Raw genomic sequence first — 16,439 nt, forward strand, 5'->3', positions numbered from 1 at the left:
CCTTCCCCGCAGTGATTTTGACTTTGGGATTCGGGTTGTGTGTGGCGATTCCTGGTTTTGGGGACGGTATTCCCTGTAACTCTTGGTGTTGGGGTTTAACCGGTCCCTGCCACCGCTGTCATTGTGTATTTTTGGATTTGAAATTGTGTATTTTAATACTGCCATCTTGTGACAAAAGTTACAATGGTAACAAACCGGTAATTCTGCGCTGTTTTCTGTGTTGTTACTCGGGCTGTGGTGTTGGCTGCTCTGTTGTACTTTGCTGATGGAAGTGGCTGCTGAAGCCAAGTTCAAAGAGCCCGGCAGTTTAGGCAAGCTCTTGCTCGATAGTTTTAGATTAAGCCAGGAGAGTTTTTGAATACAAAGGGCGAAAGGACAGTGTAAACCTAGCAGGACAAATTAAAATAATCTCTCTCCTGCAGCTGTGTGTCCTTAACCTTTTAAAAATTAAGGGGAGGAGGTTCGTATTTGTTGACTGTCAGAGTTAGAGTGTGGTGGTTTGAGCATATTTTAAACCATGGCTAGAAGAATAGAAGGAGTCCCTTTCTGTCCTTGGTTTAGACTAAATCCTTGGGAATTTGTGAATCCAGGGAACTACTGGATAGAAAGAGTAAACGATCAGGTTCATCTGGAAGGAATATACAGAACCTCAGCAGGGAGGTTGGTAGCTTTGGACTGGAAAGAGAGAGTCTGGTCATTCAAGAGAGAAGAGGAGCAGCTTGCTTTTGTGGGTGTTACGAGGCTTTTGGGGCTTCTGGAGGTTGGCACTCCACGTGGTTACTGTTACAGTGTAGGACTTGTGAAAAACGTTGGTCCCTGATTTATCGGTGTAAAACTCAGCTGTCCTGCCAAGAACTTTATTTTGCTGTCATGTTATCAGGCTGGCAGTTGCTTGTATGTGGGTGTGATCTGCCCTCTAGGGAAGAGAAGGGAGAACTTGCTTAGAAATTGCTGCACCCTAAGAGCCACAATTTAGGATGAATTGTAACAGAAAATAAAACTAAAACCCAAGATAAACCAGTAGTGACAATCATGGAACACATTGTCTTCACATACAATAATAAATACACTTAAAGTTAGGCAATTCTTCTCCTGAACAGCCTGGTAATAACTCGATTTAATAATTTTAGATGGACTGGTGCAATGTGAAAGGTGTTGATTTGCTTTAGCAGGATCTGAAATCCATGGGTGGATGCAGTTCAGAATCTCTGTGACTCCTTCAGCTGCAGCACTGAAATGTTCCTTTGCTCTGGGCAGTGCCCGAGTACAGCCAGACCAGCAGGAGTAGGGATGGATGTTTGGGATGTGTGCCCAGCTGACTCACCGGGATTCAAGATCCTGCTGTGTAAACAAGGCATGCATGGGATGGTAGCAGGCAGATTTTTAGATCCCGAGGGCCTTTTTGCACACGAAAAAACGAAAAAAGGAATTAGACTTGATTTTCTTGCAACTCAATAAAAAGTGATTGGCGTGTAGATGATACAAAAGAAAAGGAGAGAACCATGCCCAAGTCCTCTCCCACAGGAAGGATGCCCTACTTTGGTACCAAATTCTGCTCTTGGACACTCCCTGAGACCACCAGTGCTTGCAGGCAATTACCCAAATGCAAAAGGTGCCTTATGTTCCACATTCAGCCACTTAATCTCTCCTTTATCAGAAGAGATTCCTGTCCCTGGAAGCTCTCAGACTCACAACAATGCCCAAGCAGTCCCAGGACCCACTGCAGTTTCCCAGCCTCACCAACCCAAATGCCAAGAAGCAGCCCAAGTATGAATCCTCCCTGCAAGTCCCATCCCTTCAGCACAGGAGACAGGCAGAGCTGTTTCCAACCACACCTTGGGTGTCATTCTGCCACCCAAACTTGGGTCTGACAAGGCTGAAACTGAGCAAGACCCTCAGGAACAATCTGAGTGCAGATTTCCTGTCAGCAATAGGTGGCAATATTGTCCTGTTAGTTATTCATAATAGACAGGTTTATAGACCACCAGCACATGGGCCCATCCCAAAAATTCCTTGCACTTGGTTATTTTAAAGGCAGGTACCACCCTCCATCTCTTCTTTTGCAAGGCAGAAAAGCATTACCCTCAAAAAACACAAAGCTTTCCTGAGGTAGACAAAAGAACTTCAAACTGTATTTAAAACAAACCAAAAAATATGCAGGTGCTTTGCATTGAACAGTAAGAAAATGAACAAAACAAAACTGTTTCTGAGGCTCCAAAAGAACAGAGAACATGGACCTATTTACATCCTGGAGACCAGTGAAGGCACTTGGGCTCCAGTCTCAGTCACTGTAAATTCTGTCTCGTTCAGTGGATGAGCTCAGGCCGGCTCCTGGTCACGTCTCTTGGCTTTGTTCAGCAGAAATCTCTGGAACAAAAGGAGGGATAGAGAAAACATTTGGTTAGATTCATCCAACAGGCACGTCTGGCAGAAGACACTCAATGACTGGAGTGACTTTACTCAAAGAGAACCTGCAGAGCTCTTTGACTTTCAGCAGCTGCCTCTTTATGGAGAGGATTTTTACAGCCTCCCAGCCCTTCTGCCAGGCACATCCCGATTTTTTCCTTTTGCAAGTTTGCCAGCAGATCATGGCAATGCATCCCTTTGCCCAAAGGGGCCCACAAAACTTTGTGTTTTATGGAAAATGGCACTGCAAAGGCCCCGTGGGATGGCAGGTTACAGCTTCTGACTCTTCCCCACTGCTTGCACCACAGGACAACACGACATTTGTAATGACTAAACTGGACAAAAACGTAGCAGCAGCTCTAGGAATTCCTTTTGGCAAATGTTGGTCACAAGCCCAGCAAGGAGTCAAAAGTCCAAGTGCTGCACAGCTGTAGCTAAGCTACTCAGCAGGTGCTCTCCCCCATCCCTCCCTCTCTCTTTGCTCCCAAAATGAGGAATAAGGAAGCAGCAACTGGGGTGGCTGCAGGGCCAGCCCTGTTTGGTGTCTTCAGCAACTGCAGGCAGGGCTGTGAAACAAACACTTACTGCTCCAACTTCAGACTCCTTGTCTTGTCTTCATTTGGCAGAGAAGTCTCTGGGAAAGGATTCTTCTCATCCCTGCAGATCCCTGAAAAACAACAGAGAGAAAGCTGGTCAGAGAGGGATGCCTAAAGCAATTCCAAAGTCCGGCTATCCTAAATTTCCAGAGAAAATGTTCCTTTGTCCCAGGCATAGTCTGTGCTCCAGGATCTCCCCCTCTCGCCTCCTTCCCCAGCAATCCCTCCAATAATGGAAATGGAACCTTGGCTTCTCACTTGGCAACTCACAGTGCTTTGGAATCATTAAACTTCTCCCAGGCATGGAGAAATTCAGCGACAGGTTTCCTTCTCAGTGGCTGAGAGAGCAGTGAGGGCTGGAAGGAGGAAAATTATCAGGAAAAAATGAGCTATTAGAAGGCAGCAAATACAGGGTGCACAGCCTGGCTTAACTCACAGCCCCACCCTCCCCCAAACATCCTAAATCCCACACCCCAAGCCAACAGTAAACAGCCAAATTTTAACAAGCAGCCAGTAAAATCCAACTTTATAACCCAGAAATGCAAAGCTGCAAGGGTTATGAAGAATTTTGTAAGCAAGCTATAAAACTTCAGGCCCAGGTTGCAGCCACACCCACAGGTTTGTTGTTTCTTATTTTTAAACAAGATTCAAAAGATTTCTGTTTAGAAACACACTCCTTTTTCCACCAGTCTTGCATTTGCAGTTGGCTGCAATCAGAAAGAGTTACTTATCTGAGAGGATGTTTGTGAAGAGAATCACACAGCACGTGTGGGTTGCAGGAATCCTCCTGTCAGCTCTCCTGGATATCCATGGTGATGCCCTGGGGTTGTTCCCTGGGATCTTCCTCCACTTTCCTGTGCTTGGCTCCTGGTTCCTGGCAGGGTTATCCGTGGCAGGCAGGTCCAGGTTGTCAGTCTCAGTTCTGAGTCTCTTTTGGCTTGAGTTTGGTGCACGTTGTGCAGCAGTCACGGCCAGCAGTGGTGGCAGCACCACATTCTTCCTCTCAGCTTGGAATGAAGCTTCTGATGCTCTGCACAAGAGAAGGAAATTCATTAATGTGATGCACATACAATGTTCTTAAAAACTTGGCTACATCCTGTACCAGTTCTCACCAGTGTCTCAACTGGACAACGCTTCCAAAGCTGAGAGGCTTCAAGGGACAGGGACTTTTAATTGGCAGGGATTTTAACATTCAATAACACAATAGCCTAGCAGATTTCTGATCATCTGAAATCAGGATGACCAGGGAACTCTGGCAGCAAGAAGCAGCACCGAATAGCTCTCAGCCTTGGTTCACTACTGCTCATTTCCACCATTTTTAGTCAGCTCCTCAAAGTTTCTGAGAACACAGCAAGCAGTGAATCCCAGCTCATGGACTGGAGCATCAGAAGAGGAGGAAATGAAGTTAAATGCAGTGGGAAGGCTCAGATGTGGGGCTGCACTTCTTGCCTGACTCTGCTGTGCATGGGACAGTCCTCTCCCCTCTTTCAGCACCCACCTTTGCCATGCTTTGGTCCCTACACATTGCACACGTGCTCTCCAGCTGCTCTGCCTTGGCACAGCTGATGCTGCACATCACATTGGACACAGAGCACAGCACCATCCCCAACCTGATCCAGAGCCCTCTCTGCCCAGAAACACCTCCTGCCCCTCCCACTGCAAAAGCCAGCACATCACTAAGACAGCTGCTCATTTTCCCTAAGGAAAAGGGAGCAAAGAACTCCACAATTAAAGCTTTGCCATTCCTACTGCACTTGGAACATCCCTTCCCCCAGCCAAACACCAACCCAAACACCTCTGAGCTTCCAGAAGATGTCAGGAGGGAAAGGTTCCCTACCCTCACCCACCTCCACCTGCAGAGCTGCTTTCTGCACTGGTTGCTTCCAGCATGGAAAGGCCAATCTGCAGCAGGTCAAGTTGCAGAAGGCACACAAAATTGAAAGCAAATTCCCAAGGGTCTGGACAGAAGATACAGTTCTTTTTCTCACCCTTCTGACTTAGATTTACACATCCCACCACTGCATACTCACTTCAGTTTACTGCACTCTTTGTTTGCTGAAGGCTGAAATTTTGGGGGGGATTTTTTCTCATTCCTTTTTCTTCCTGGGAGTATCCCCCTTGTCATCCCTCTAACAGGAAGAAAGAAAAAAGGGGAAAAAAAATCAGTCAGGTCTTGAAAGTTCACATAAAGTACAGACCAGTACAGCTCCGTTTGACAGATTCTGGTTGAAAACAAAAAATAACACATGGAGCTGTCTTTAGAGGAGAAAGATCATGGCTCTAGTGCCAACCTATGAAGGGAATCTCCACAAGGGGTTTTCAAACACCACCTTGGTCATTGTCCAAACCCACCTCCCCTTGCCCCTCTCACCTTCTTCTTTCTAGGGGACTCCTCAGGATTCCTCATTTCTTTTCTCTTCAAGTCTGGCTTCCTCACAGGCAAGAACAACTTCTTCTCCCCAGGAGGTGAGGGCACTTTCTCCTTGTGCAAATCCCCAGTCCTGTGGCCATTGGGGATGAGGGCATCACCTTCCTGAGCATCTCCCAGGAGCTCAGGCTCCAAAAACCCTTTGGTGTTGGCCTGGGGGCAGTCCTTGTGCTCTCTCTCCTCAGAGGCCTTGTGAAGTGCCAGCTTTGGTCTTCACTGTCGGTTTTTGGCTTCTCTTTGACTTCCAGCTGATCCTTGCAGGGCTGGTCTGTGACCTCCCCAGGACCAGGCTCACTCTCCTCCTTCCTCACCCTTTTGGGTTTGTTGTGTTCCAGGGGCTCTCCAGGCCTTTTGGTACCCACAGACTCCTTGGGCAAAGGCTCCTTGGTGAGCCCAGGAGGATGCAGGCAGCTCTGCTTAGTCTGAAGATGAGCTCGCTGAGGAGCCTGATCCACCTGGCCACTGCTCTTCTGGGAATCCTTTCCCAGGGAGCCAGAGCTCTTGGGACCATCCTTGGCCACTTGTCCAGAGCTCTTCTGAGGGTCCTTGCCCACTGGGCCACAGCTTTTGTGAGAAGTCTCGTGCTCTTGGCCAAAGCTCTTCTCTGAAGCCTTGGCACCTTGGACAGAGCAGGTGTGAAATTCCTTGGCCACTTTACCAGAGCTCTTGGGAAAATGCTTGGCCACTTGGCTCCAGCTCTTCTGAGAATCCTTCACTGCTTGGCCAGAGCTCTGGGGGAAATCCTTTTCCCTTTGGCCAGAGCTCTTGTGGAAATCCTTGGCCCTTTGGCCAGAGATTTTTTGAGATGTCTTGGCTGGCATGCCAGAGCTCTCCTGAGAGCCCTTGGCCACTTGCTGACAGGTTTGCTGGGATTTCTTGGCCACTTGGCCACAGCTCTCGTGAGGAGACTCCCTTGCCTTGGAGTGCTGCTGGCAGGAGCGGCTGCTGATGCCCTGCTCCTGCTTCTCACCCTCCTCACGTCCATTCCCACGGGCAATTTCCCTGGGACCCTGTCCTGGTGCTGCTCCTCGCTTTGCCTGGGTCATCAGGTTTCCAAGCCACCACTTTTTATCAGCTGGTGGCTCAGGCTGCCAACAAAAAGAGAAACGAAGGATTCAAGACTGATGCCTTTATGGGCTCTTTCTGTCCTAGCACAGCTCACCAGAGCCCAGGGACTCTTGCCCAGAGGTTGTAAGGTCTGGGCTTTGGCCTGTGAAGAATTACTCTAAACTAACAGGCCATGTGCCCTAACTTGCTCCTTGAGCACCATGGATGGATATTTGCTCAATAAAAAACCCATATTTGCCTGTGGGCAAATAGCTAAGCCTTCACTGGAGTGAGAGGGGTCTAACAAAGCAGTATTTGCAGGACACACCAGGCAGCATTTGGAACCAGAGGAGAAGTACAACATCTGCTTCCTTCCTAGGACACCCCCCTGCAGTGGGCAGGGGCTGTGGGAGCCTCTCCATGGTCTCTGCACTCACCTCAGGTGCTGGCAGGTCCAGCACCTTTGCAAGGTCCTCCTCACTGTCACTGGAGCTGACCTCTGGGTCACGGCCTGGGGAGCTGTGGCAGTCCCTGGAGCTCCCTGACTCGGAGCTGCTCAATTTTTCAATAAGAAAAAAATCATTGCAAAACTTCTTACAAGTGTTTTCCTTGGGCACAGGAGATTACTTTCAAATTTCACAGCTACATTTCTATAGCTTTTGTAGCTGTAGCTTTACTAGTCCTGCCAGGCTTCAAAACCATATCCAGGAATGATCAGATTCAGCTGGTATCCCTTAGCATTTATTGCTGTCAACGGCATTATTAGCAGGTTGACAAGCACAAAGTGTGATGTTAAGCACCACAGATTAAAAGAAGACTTTTTCAGTCTGGTACATGAAGACCTGGGGGCTTTTTCTCCACTTTCACTTTATTTTGGTTTAAAACACAGTCGCTGTCATCATGACATGGTTTAGTGCACTTGGTGTTGTTGGATTAACTATAGGACTTGATCTTCAAGATCTTTTCCAACCTAAACCATTTCATGAGTCCATCAAGAAATAATAATTTTTCTGTTGGTGAAAATTCCCTGCATTGAAGTTTTCTGAGAAAAATCTGACTTAAGATAACCCAAATTTTTGTTCATTCCAGGTTCTTTTCCCAGCAGAGTTTGGAACAGAGTCTGGTTACTTACAATGTTCTTGTCTCAGAACTCAGCCACGTTTCTGAAGCTGCACCAGCCTGCTCTGGAAATCAAGAATGAAAAGCTTGTGTTTATTTACCTGACCTGTAGCAGATTTTACCCTCTGGTCTCTGAGCACCAGATGAGGCAGGTGCTTTCTTCCAGGAGGGGCTTGCCCCTCAAAGATCAAGATTGTTCATCACTCCAGATGGCAGTGATGAACAAAATACTGCTTGTCCTCTGCTGAAGTGCTATCTGGAGTTCCAGGTAATGATTGTTTACAGTTTCTTAAGCCATTCCTCAATTCACCCCTGCTCAGCAAAGCAGAGGAAATCATGCTGCTTCATCAGTGTGAACGCTTGATGGTCTCTGCTCCAAATAACACACAAAATTACCTGTCAGCACACAAAGAACTGGGTTTTCTTTGCATTTCTACTTACCCTGCTTCTGTGCTGCACATCCATCAGGTTGGGACTCCTAGAATGAAAGGACAAAGTAATTTAGCATGCAGCTTAACAACACATCTACTGACTCCAAAACTGTGTTAATGGCACATTAGGGGTATGTGCATTTTGGAAGAAATATTTTGAAATCATTCTAAGAGCTGCCAAACATCTGAGCTGGACTTCTGCTCAGCAGAAAGATCTTTTGTAATTTATCAGAAGCCCTGGGAAAATTGGGCTGGCTTACCTTTGTTGCCACTGGGAGTCTGGAAATCTCTGCTTTAGTTGGTGTCTGAAGAGGTGACAGGAGAGGTGACGGGGGCTGCTCATGTCCTGCAAAGAGAGGGAGAGAAGCAGCTCTCAGGAGTTTTGCTGATGGACACAGAGGGAGTTTCAGCCTTCCAGAGCCAGAGGGTTCCACCTCCTCATGGATTTGTACAGGAGATCTGGTATTGAAGAGCACCCACCTTCAGGATTCCTTCAATGGACTGCACATAAACGTGCAGGATGTGCTGAAACAAGAAAGAGGGAGCAGTGAGAGTTTGGATATTTTACTCATTGGTAGCAAACAAGCAAGCACTCAGCAAACATTTGCTGACCAGCAGGTCTGGAAATGCCATGCAAGTCCATTCATAAAGAAATGCTAGTAAGGATTAAGAGCTGAAGCCACCACCGTCACCTCCTGTGAGATCAATGTCTGGCTTCCCTGGCAGTCAGGAAAGAGTTTCCATTGCTGACTTTTTATTCCTATTCTCAAGACAGTCTGTTCCTGCAGTCTGCTCCCTTGATTGAATATCACTCTCCTTTAGTTGCTATTGAAGCAGCTAAGCTTTGCCTGCAAGGGCACAGGCTCCCTCTGCATGTGAAAGAGTTGAGCAAAAAGTTTCATGAGTTCAGAAAAGACACTTTAGAAATAATGGTTCCTAATTCTAGAGAAATTCTCAGTTCAGTTCTAGAGAAGGAGGAATATTTGCCATTGATTCAAATAAAATCAGACTCATCTTTCTGAAGTAAAAATAAAAAAATAAAAAAATAGCCCTGGCTAAAATGCAACCCTTGTAAGGTGTAGTTGGTGCTTGGCTTCCAGTTGAGAGCACTGCTCGTGCTCAGGTAACTCAGGCTGGCTCCAGCCTTCAGCACTGCAGGACTGTGTTATCAAAGACAGGGTCATCTTTGAGACCAAGCAGAACTAAGAAAATATTACATCAACAGGACTGGAAGAAGCAGAAAATGAAAGGAGGAATTTTTCACATCTAGAGCCATTGTCCAAAACAGCCATGACCAGAAATCAGTCAGTCAGGGGCACAGCCCAGAGATCCCTACTGCAGAGGATCCAGCACATGCACTCCAGGTTTCATCTCTCAGCTTCAAAAGGGACTAATCCTGGGGTGAAAACTCCAGAAGGACCAGACAATGATGCCAAAGGACAAGGGGGAACACTGCCAGGTTAGGCTCCAGAAGTCCAAGCAGGGCTGTTTCTTGACAAATTCCAAAAGGGAAGCAGAGGGCAAGAAATGTCTGCTGCTGCTGCAGAGGTCTCAAGGGGACACCTAAGAGGGACAGGATTTCAGGTCTGCTGTCCTGGCTGCCCTCAGACTGCAGAGAGGGAGGCAAGGGGCTGCTGTGGAGCAGCCTCTGCATTGGATTTGCATTCACCTTGGGTGCTGGTGCTCCTGGAAGTGCAGAGGCTGGCGAGCTGTGGCAGTCCCTGGAGCTCCCTGACTCCCAGCTGCTGGGCTGTGCTGGTGCCACCCTCTTCTGCTGGGGCTGGAGAGCTCTGCAAGGCCCCCAGGAGACAAAATTAAACAGCAGCAGGGGAAAGGTTACTTCCTTATCCCACTGACATGGCAGCATTCCAATCGAAACCCAAACCCTGTGTTTGGCCACTGAGAGCAGAGGGCAGAGGGCCAGGGGAACACATTGCCATGCTCCAAAAATAAAGAACCAGCATCAAAACCCCTCTGGGGGAATAATCAAACCTTCAACATCACACCCAGCCAGACAAAAATGTAAACAGAATCTGACTGCTGTATTGTGAACCTGTCTTTTGCCAACTAAAGCTAAATTAAACACCAAAACTTGCCAGTGCCTTTCTGAAAGCAACAACCCTCCAAGGAAAACTTCCAATAGAGCCCAACAAATTTCAGGTTGGATTCTTGAGGATTTTTTTTATTCTTCCCCTTATGTTTTCACTTCTCCATCTGTGTTCCTTGGTTAAGACAAAAACATAGGATCTACAGACACACTGGAGGAGGGGAGGAGGAGAAAAGAAGGGAACACCTGGGGAAATCCAAGTCTGGTTCATAGGCAAACTCCAGCATGCCCGGGTTATTCCTTTCTACTTGGAGCTTTCCTGAAAACCCCATAAAACTGAAACCAATTTTCAACAGCAGCTCCAGGCAGCCACAAAGCAAAGCCTGTAGCTACAAGAGGAACCAGGAACCCCTTCCCATCTCCCCCTCATGTGAAAAGGTTTGTTTTTCTAGTTTGGTCTAGAGGGTTGTTTGGCAACACAACTGTACCTTGGAGGAGCAAGTGAAGGAGGTGGCTTTTCCACAACCTGTTTTGTTCAAAAAAACAAAGAGGAGAGGGGGAGGCAAGGTTAGCTCAGGGAATTCAGCAGAGTGCAGCAAGTGGGGAGGATTTCAAGATGTGTGTGCCTGGTGTAGGCACCATCTAAAGCTGACTTGGTGGGCAGCACTCTGCACTCCCACCTCTGCCTAACACACTCAGATCATTATTGTCAGCTTTTGCTGACAATCAAGGTAAAATGGGGTTTGTGCTTCCACACATGACATGCTTCAAATGGCCATGAAAAAACATCAGATTTGGAGACGACAGCTGGAACAAAAGTGGGAGTCCTTGAAGCATTTTCCATTCATCCTCTGGCTCAAACATGTGACAGCTCTACAAATGCAGAGCCTACTGAAAACAATGGGAGAGAGGAAAGAGAAGTTTGCTGCCACATTGGCCCTCTCAGAAACACTCAGAAGCTCAAGGGCATCTGGGTCTCTGTAACACCCTGTGCTGCAAGCATGGGGCTGGTTTCCCTTTGTTGGCAATGGGAATTGGGAAGCCCAGACACAAGGCAGCAGGCCCAGAGCCTTTGGGCAAGGGGAGCTCGGGAATGGAAACCTCCAGCTTGAGGAAGGAGCAGCTCTGGCTGCTTAGGATGAGCTGTCATGGGATGGCTCTTGAACTGCTCTAGAGAGTGTTACAGACTGAGAGGAAGGCTGAACTTACAACATCTTACAGCTCCAGCTTTTATCTCGACTTCTCCTCACCCACCCCAAAACACACTTTCAGGGAGGGAAACATCTGCTGAGTGAACAGGAGCTGAGCAATGCATTTCTTCCCCACCCATTTCCTTCATCTATGTAAAACAAGAAATGCAGAGATCTATTCTTGAAGAGCACCAACCTTCCAAGATTTTTCAGTGGATGGCACACCAATGGGCTTCTTTTCCTGAAACAAGAACAAGGGAGGCAGGAGTTGATTTGGGTTTTTTACTAACTGACATGCACTCAGCCAGCATGTGCTTACCAACAGCTCCAAAAATGTCATGCGAGTCCATTAATAATAAAATGCCAGTAAGGATGAAAAGGCCCATCTGAAGGGGAGTGAATAATGGAGACCAGGTGGAAAACCAGCTGAAATCCCCACAGTCACCTTCTCCTCCTCTGAGGAAAATGTCTGTGTTCCCTTTGGAACCTGGCAGTCAGGAAATATTGTTTCCATTCTTAAACTACTACTACTACTACTACTATTACTACTATTTATTATTATTGTTATTAGTGTTGTTGTTGTTGTTATGTAAGTATGTTTGTGCAGTCTTCTCCCTTTTTTTAAGCAGCTAAGCTTTGCCTTCAGGGGCACAGGCTCCCTCTGCATTTAAAAGAGTTGAGCAAAAAGATTCCTTGGCTAAAATACACCAGTCAGAAGTAATGGTTGCCAATTTTTCTAAGCCAGTTCTAGACAAAGAGGAATATTTCTCATTCACCCAAATAAAATGAGACTCCTTCTTGTTCTAAAGGCCACAGCAGTCTGGATAAGACACGGAGTTCTGACACATCTGCAAAGCTGCAACACAGTTTATGCAAGTTCTGGCTGACTTTAGCCATCCTCTTCTTGCCCCTGCAGCATTGGCAAATCCCCAGCTACCGTTTCTCACTCTCCCGTGCTTGGCCAAGTGATGGATTCAGCAGCCAGATTTGGAGCTGGGCATGTTCTGCAGAGCTGAGCCCACCCCCAGCTGATGGCAGAAGCTGCCAGGGATTCCAAGCCTGTCTCAGCTGTTTCTGGGCACCCCCTCCTTCCCCTCCCTCACCACCCTCTCCAAGGAAGATGCAGCATCCCTGCTCCTTTCTTCACACTGATACTCCCTGACATTTGTCATTCACTCCAATAAAATCAGACTCATCCAAGCAGCAAGGACAAACACTGCCCATTGCTGCTGGCCTGAGGGCTGATTGCAGCACTCTGCATTTCCAAGACTTTGAGACCAGGAATGGTGCTTTATTTTTTTGGCACAGAAGAATGGCTTCTGCAGAAGGCAAGGCCCTGCACTGCTTTATTCTCTCAGCTTCCTCTCATTTTCCACAAGGTATTGCCTACAGTCCTTTGCAGTTGATCACCAGCCTTTTCCAGGAAAAGCTGACTGCAGCCTCCAGCTCTTCCTTCTCCTCCCAAAGGCCAAACACAGTTTGAAAACCATCTCCCTGGCTCTCCTGGCCCTGCTGCCATGGCTCAGCACTGTGAACTTCGACCTCCCATAGGGCACAGCAACATCCCAGTGCTGAAGGATGAGCCTGGCAAAACCCCAAAGCACATCTGGAACCAAGTGCCAAGGCTCAGCCACCAGCCAGGAGTGTGATGATCCCCTGACCTTGAGGGACTGCCAACAACAGAGGGCCCCAACAATTGCACTCACCTGGACAGGCTCAGGAAGGATTTTGGATGGTGGAGCTTTGGCTTCTGGCCTCTGTTTGGAGACAACTTCATTGCAGTCCTTAGAGTTCTGCTTAGTGTTAGGCCTGAGGCCTAGTGATTGCAGTGAGAATTCCTTCCCCATGTCCTCATATGGGTTTGTCTTCCTGGAGGCCAGACCACTCCTGCAGGTCTGTGACATGGATTTGGACATTTCTGGAAACCACAGAGGACTTGGAGGGGACTCCTGCCAGGGGATCAGGTTGAGGTCCCACTCGCCCAGCATGTGCTTGATGTGCCATGACAGCTCATCCTCTTTATTGGTCTGCAGCACAGGAACAGAGAGGGGAATGTCAGAAACAGCCCAGGCAGGAGAGCCAGCTCTGCAAGAGACATTGCTCAGCATCTGCATGGAATCACCATGCATCCCCACTAGGGAAGTTAGGCAAGCTCAGTGGAGCAGATGGGAAGATGCTGTGTTTGCAGGGATTGGGCCAAAGTCTGCTACAGCCCATGCAGAAGACACAGCTCTCCTCTCGGCCCCCAAGCCTCCTTCCTCCTCTCCTTCCAGCCCGCTCCCCACTCCCATTACCTTGTAGGGATTGGCAAAGACAGGAGTCTTCTCCCGGGATATGTATTTCTCCTCCACCTCCCTCCTCCGCCTCTCTTGCTCCAGACGGCCGAGCAGGTTTCTGTTGTTGTTCCGGCTTTCAGAAGGAGACACAGAAAGGAGAGTTAACACTTGAACCCCTGTTTTTATACTCTGTGCACAAACTGGGGCTTTCCCACAAGGGCACATGTCCAGCAGCAAAGCAATGTTGAAATCCTCAGGATGCTGACAGTGGACAGATCAGTTCTGTCCCCTGTGGGTCTCATTGCTCTGGGACACAGCACACATCCTTCTCAGGGATTGCTGCTCCTCATCCCAGACATCGACAAGGATGACAAGGGAAAGACTCTCCCCCCATTTCATTGTGAAACAAATGGAGAAGCAGTCGCTGAGTCACTGAGGGTGATCAGCACATGAGCTGGCAAATCCACTTGCAATCATCAATGGAGAAACTGCCATGCTTGTTCTTCACACCTCTCACCTCACTCTCCCCCTGAAAGTCAAAGAGAATCCTCTCTTTTGAAGGTGTTGCCACTTTCAAGGATTGAATTTTGTCCACTTTACAAACAGCCTTGGAAATTCACTCTCTACTTTCAATGGATATTTGGAAAGCTGCTTCCACAGAAAATCATGTAGCTGTATTTCAAGCAATCCCATCAATGGAATTAGAATGGAAATCTCAGACATTCAGAAAACACCATGTCAAATGCCCCTGTTCCTCCTCAGCCACATCTGCATGTACTCAATCCCACCAGCCCCATAGCAAAACACCAATAAAGCTGTGTCCCATCATGGCAAAACAGGTCCTTTAAACTGTCCCTGCTCTGTGAAAGACTACTGCAAAATGAGGGAAACTCTGCCTCTGCTATTTGTGGACATAGGAGAAGGAAAATCATGTAGGCAGAGTGGATGCAGGTATCTATTTCTACTCTACTGCACAGTCTGCTTTATACATACAATTCCTAGATTCTTCTTGGCCCATCCAACTTCCAGCAGTGGCACTTTCTCCAATACCACACCAGTAATCAGCTCCTGAAAGTTTCATCATCCCTAGAACCAAGGCACAGTTGCCTCATCTCATTCTGAGTGCCATTATTTACAATAAACCTGCTTTTTGCACTAGGTGACATTCCAAACTCAGAGCAAAGTGTCTGCTGTCTGCTGAAATGCCCAATCCTTGAAGATGAGCCTGTAGCTCTCCCAGTCTCCAGAGCCCTGCAGACACCATTGCTGCCCATCTCTGACCTGGCCATTCAAGGTGCTTGTCAAGATGCTCTTCAAAGCCTTTGCACACCTGAGCTCTGCTGCCACTCAGAACCCTGCACAGTTTCCCTCAGGTCAGGGAAATTTGGAAGCTTTGGGAACTCCAGGCACCTGGCAGCCTTGGAGCAGGGGGACTCCACAGTCCCAGCCTCTCCATCTCCAGGGGCAAAACAGCTGCAGAGTTAAAAACACTGCTGTACTTGCTGCAGGTGGTCAACACTTGATGTGTCACCAGGAAAACCCCATCACCCTGACTGCTCAGAGAGGCAGAGGGAGCCAAATGTCTGCCCTGAAACATCAGCTCAGTTCTCATCCTCTCCAAACATATTCCACAAGAAATAAGAACTTGCACCCACCCCGAAAAGAAACAACTCTTGTGCTTTGCTACAGACTGAAACAGGAAAATACTCCAGGGCCCAAAGCATCCCAAAGTGCAGAAGGGAGTGCCCTGGCCCCAGTTAGGAGAGATTTGCTTCAGAAAGCTCAGCAGACAACCTGCCCTGGCCCACAACATCATCCAGGTCTGGGTCTGTAACAGGAGCTCTGAAAATCCCACTGGCAGGACAACCTTTATTTCTCCCACTCAGGGATTCTGATTCTTGCATTGGAGGGAGGATTCTTTTCATAAACCCTCTCAACATTCATCCCAGCACCTGGGAAGCCAAGATTGCATCAAATCAGTTCCTACCTGATGTTGCTGTTCTGGTTGCCTCTTGGCTGCATTTTAGAGCCTCAGTTTGAGTCAGCTTCTCTGGAAGAGAACAAACAGATATTCACCATCTGCAGGAGTTCATGATTAAAGCAGAGGCCACGATCTGCAGGGACTTGCTACCCTCAGAGCCTGGAATACCCTACTGGCAGTGCTCCTAACATCAATGATCCAAATGTGGGGATTACACATAGCTGAGAATGGGGGGAACCGAGAGATCCATGTTCCCCTTCCCCCAGTGGTGATGCTGCATTTCAGGTCAGCTCTTAACTCCAGATTTGGCCAAGAGCATGACAAACCAGGCCACTGCTGCAGGCTCCAGGATATTTGGTTCAATTTTCAGAACAAATGTGCCCTAAGAACCCTGCTTTTAGATACCCAAATGTGACAGTGGTTATCTTTTTTCTTCTGTCTTCACTTAGAGTCAGAACTGAATGCTCAAAAGACAAATTTCTTGTTCAGACTTAGTTGTTTATTAAATCTTATCTAAAGTACAGAGAGTTCTTCCACACTTCGAGCTATTAGGCCAAAAGTAGGAAAATTGAGGTGAATTTAGCTAGTAACAAAGTCTTTTAAAAGCTAACTATCCAATTAAGAACAAGCTTCTATATTATTTATACTTTTGACTCAATAACTAAACACTTGTGACCCACAGTGCAGCACTAACTATCCAACCAAAAACCACTACCTGAAATCATGAAGAAGAAGGAACAAAAAGGAAAAAAAGAAAACAAACAATGCCCAGGAACCTCCTTCTTGTTCCATACCCATTACTATATTCTGAAACCCCAAATTCCAAACCCTTCACCATGTGAAATTACACACTTCTATTCTAACTACACACCAGTGATTCTAACTTGATCACTCTAATTTGGAAGCCTTCTCCAAGGC

The 16,439-nt window shown here is 47.5% G+C and overlaps 2 protein-coding genes across 2 annotated transcripts; both read right to left on the reverse strand.

Moving 5' to 3' along the window:
• Window positions 1–2,100: 2,100 nt before the first annotated feature.
• LOC148217340 (uncharacterized) lies at window positions 2,101–7,237 on the reverse strand. Its single transcript, XM_088158696.1, has 7 exons — window positions 7,155–7,237; window positions 6,915–7,029; window positions 5,374–6,518; window positions 5,033–5,131; window positions 3,273–4,032; window positions 2,992–3,073; window positions 2,101–2,367 (listed from the first exon to the last, which is right to left on the reverse strand). Exons 1-3 carry the CDS (start codon window positions 7,235–7,237, stop codon window positions 5,436–5,438), a joined length of 1,281 nt encoding a protein of 426 aa, XP_088014822.1. The 3' UTR covers window positions 2,101–2,367; window positions 2,992–3,073; window positions 3,273–4,032; window positions 5,033–5,131; window positions 5,374–5,435.
• A 372-nt stretch (window positions 7,238–7,609) lies between these two features.
• Window positions 7,610–15,594, reverse strand: LOC148217341 (uncharacterized). The gene is made up of 9 exons (XM_088158697.1): window positions 15,528–15,594; window positions 13,559–13,673; window positions 12,971–13,291; window positions 11,461–11,505; window positions 9,697–9,879; window positions 8,508–8,552; window positions 8,288–8,373; window positions 8,038–8,074; window positions 7,610–7,661 (listed from the first exon to the last, which is right to left on the reverse strand). The coding sequence occupies exons 1-9, from the start codon at window positions 15,560–15,562 to the stop codon at window positions 7,629–7,631; spliced, it is 900 nt and encodes a 299-aa protein (XP_088014823.1). The 5' UTR covers window positions 15,563–15,594; the 3' UTR covers window positions 7,610–7,628.
• Between the last annotated feature and the right edge of the window lie 845 nt (window positions 15,595–16,439).

The sequence above is a fragment of the Sturnus vulgaris genome, unplaced genomic scaffold (assembly GCF_052056855.1).
Source record: "Sturnus vulgaris isolate bStuVul1 unplaced genomic scaffold, bStuVul1.hap1 Scaffold_85, whole genome shotgun sequence".
NCBI lineage: Eukaryota > Metazoa > Chordata > Aves > Passeriformes > Sturnidae > Sturnus > Sturnus vulgaris.

Coding starts and splice junctions, on each gene's coding strand:
- LOC148217341 (XM_088158697.1), bottom strand. CDS start 15,562: ATGCAGCCAAGAGGCAACCAGAACAGCAACATCAG. Junction 8,075..8,287: donor GACTCCCAGTGGCAACAAAG/GTAAGCCAGCCC, acceptor CTTTCATTCTAG/GAGTCCCAACCTGATGGATG. Junction 7,662..8,037: donor ATGTGCAGCACAGAAGCAGG/GTAAGTAGAAAT, acceptor CTTGATTTCCAG/AGCAGGCTGGTGCAGCTTCA.
- LOC148217340 (XM_088158696.1), bottom strand. CDS start 7,237: ATGCCGTTGACAGCAATAAATGCTAAGGGATACCAGCTGAATCTGATC. Junction 7,030..7,154: donor TTTGAAGCCTGGCAGGACTA/GTAAAGCTACAG, acceptor AAAATTGAGCAG/CTCCGAGTCAGGGAGCTCCA. Junction 6,519..6,914: donor TGGACCTGCCAGCACCTGAG/GTGAGTGCAGAG, acceptor TTTTGTTGGCAG/CCTGAGCCACCAGCTGATAA.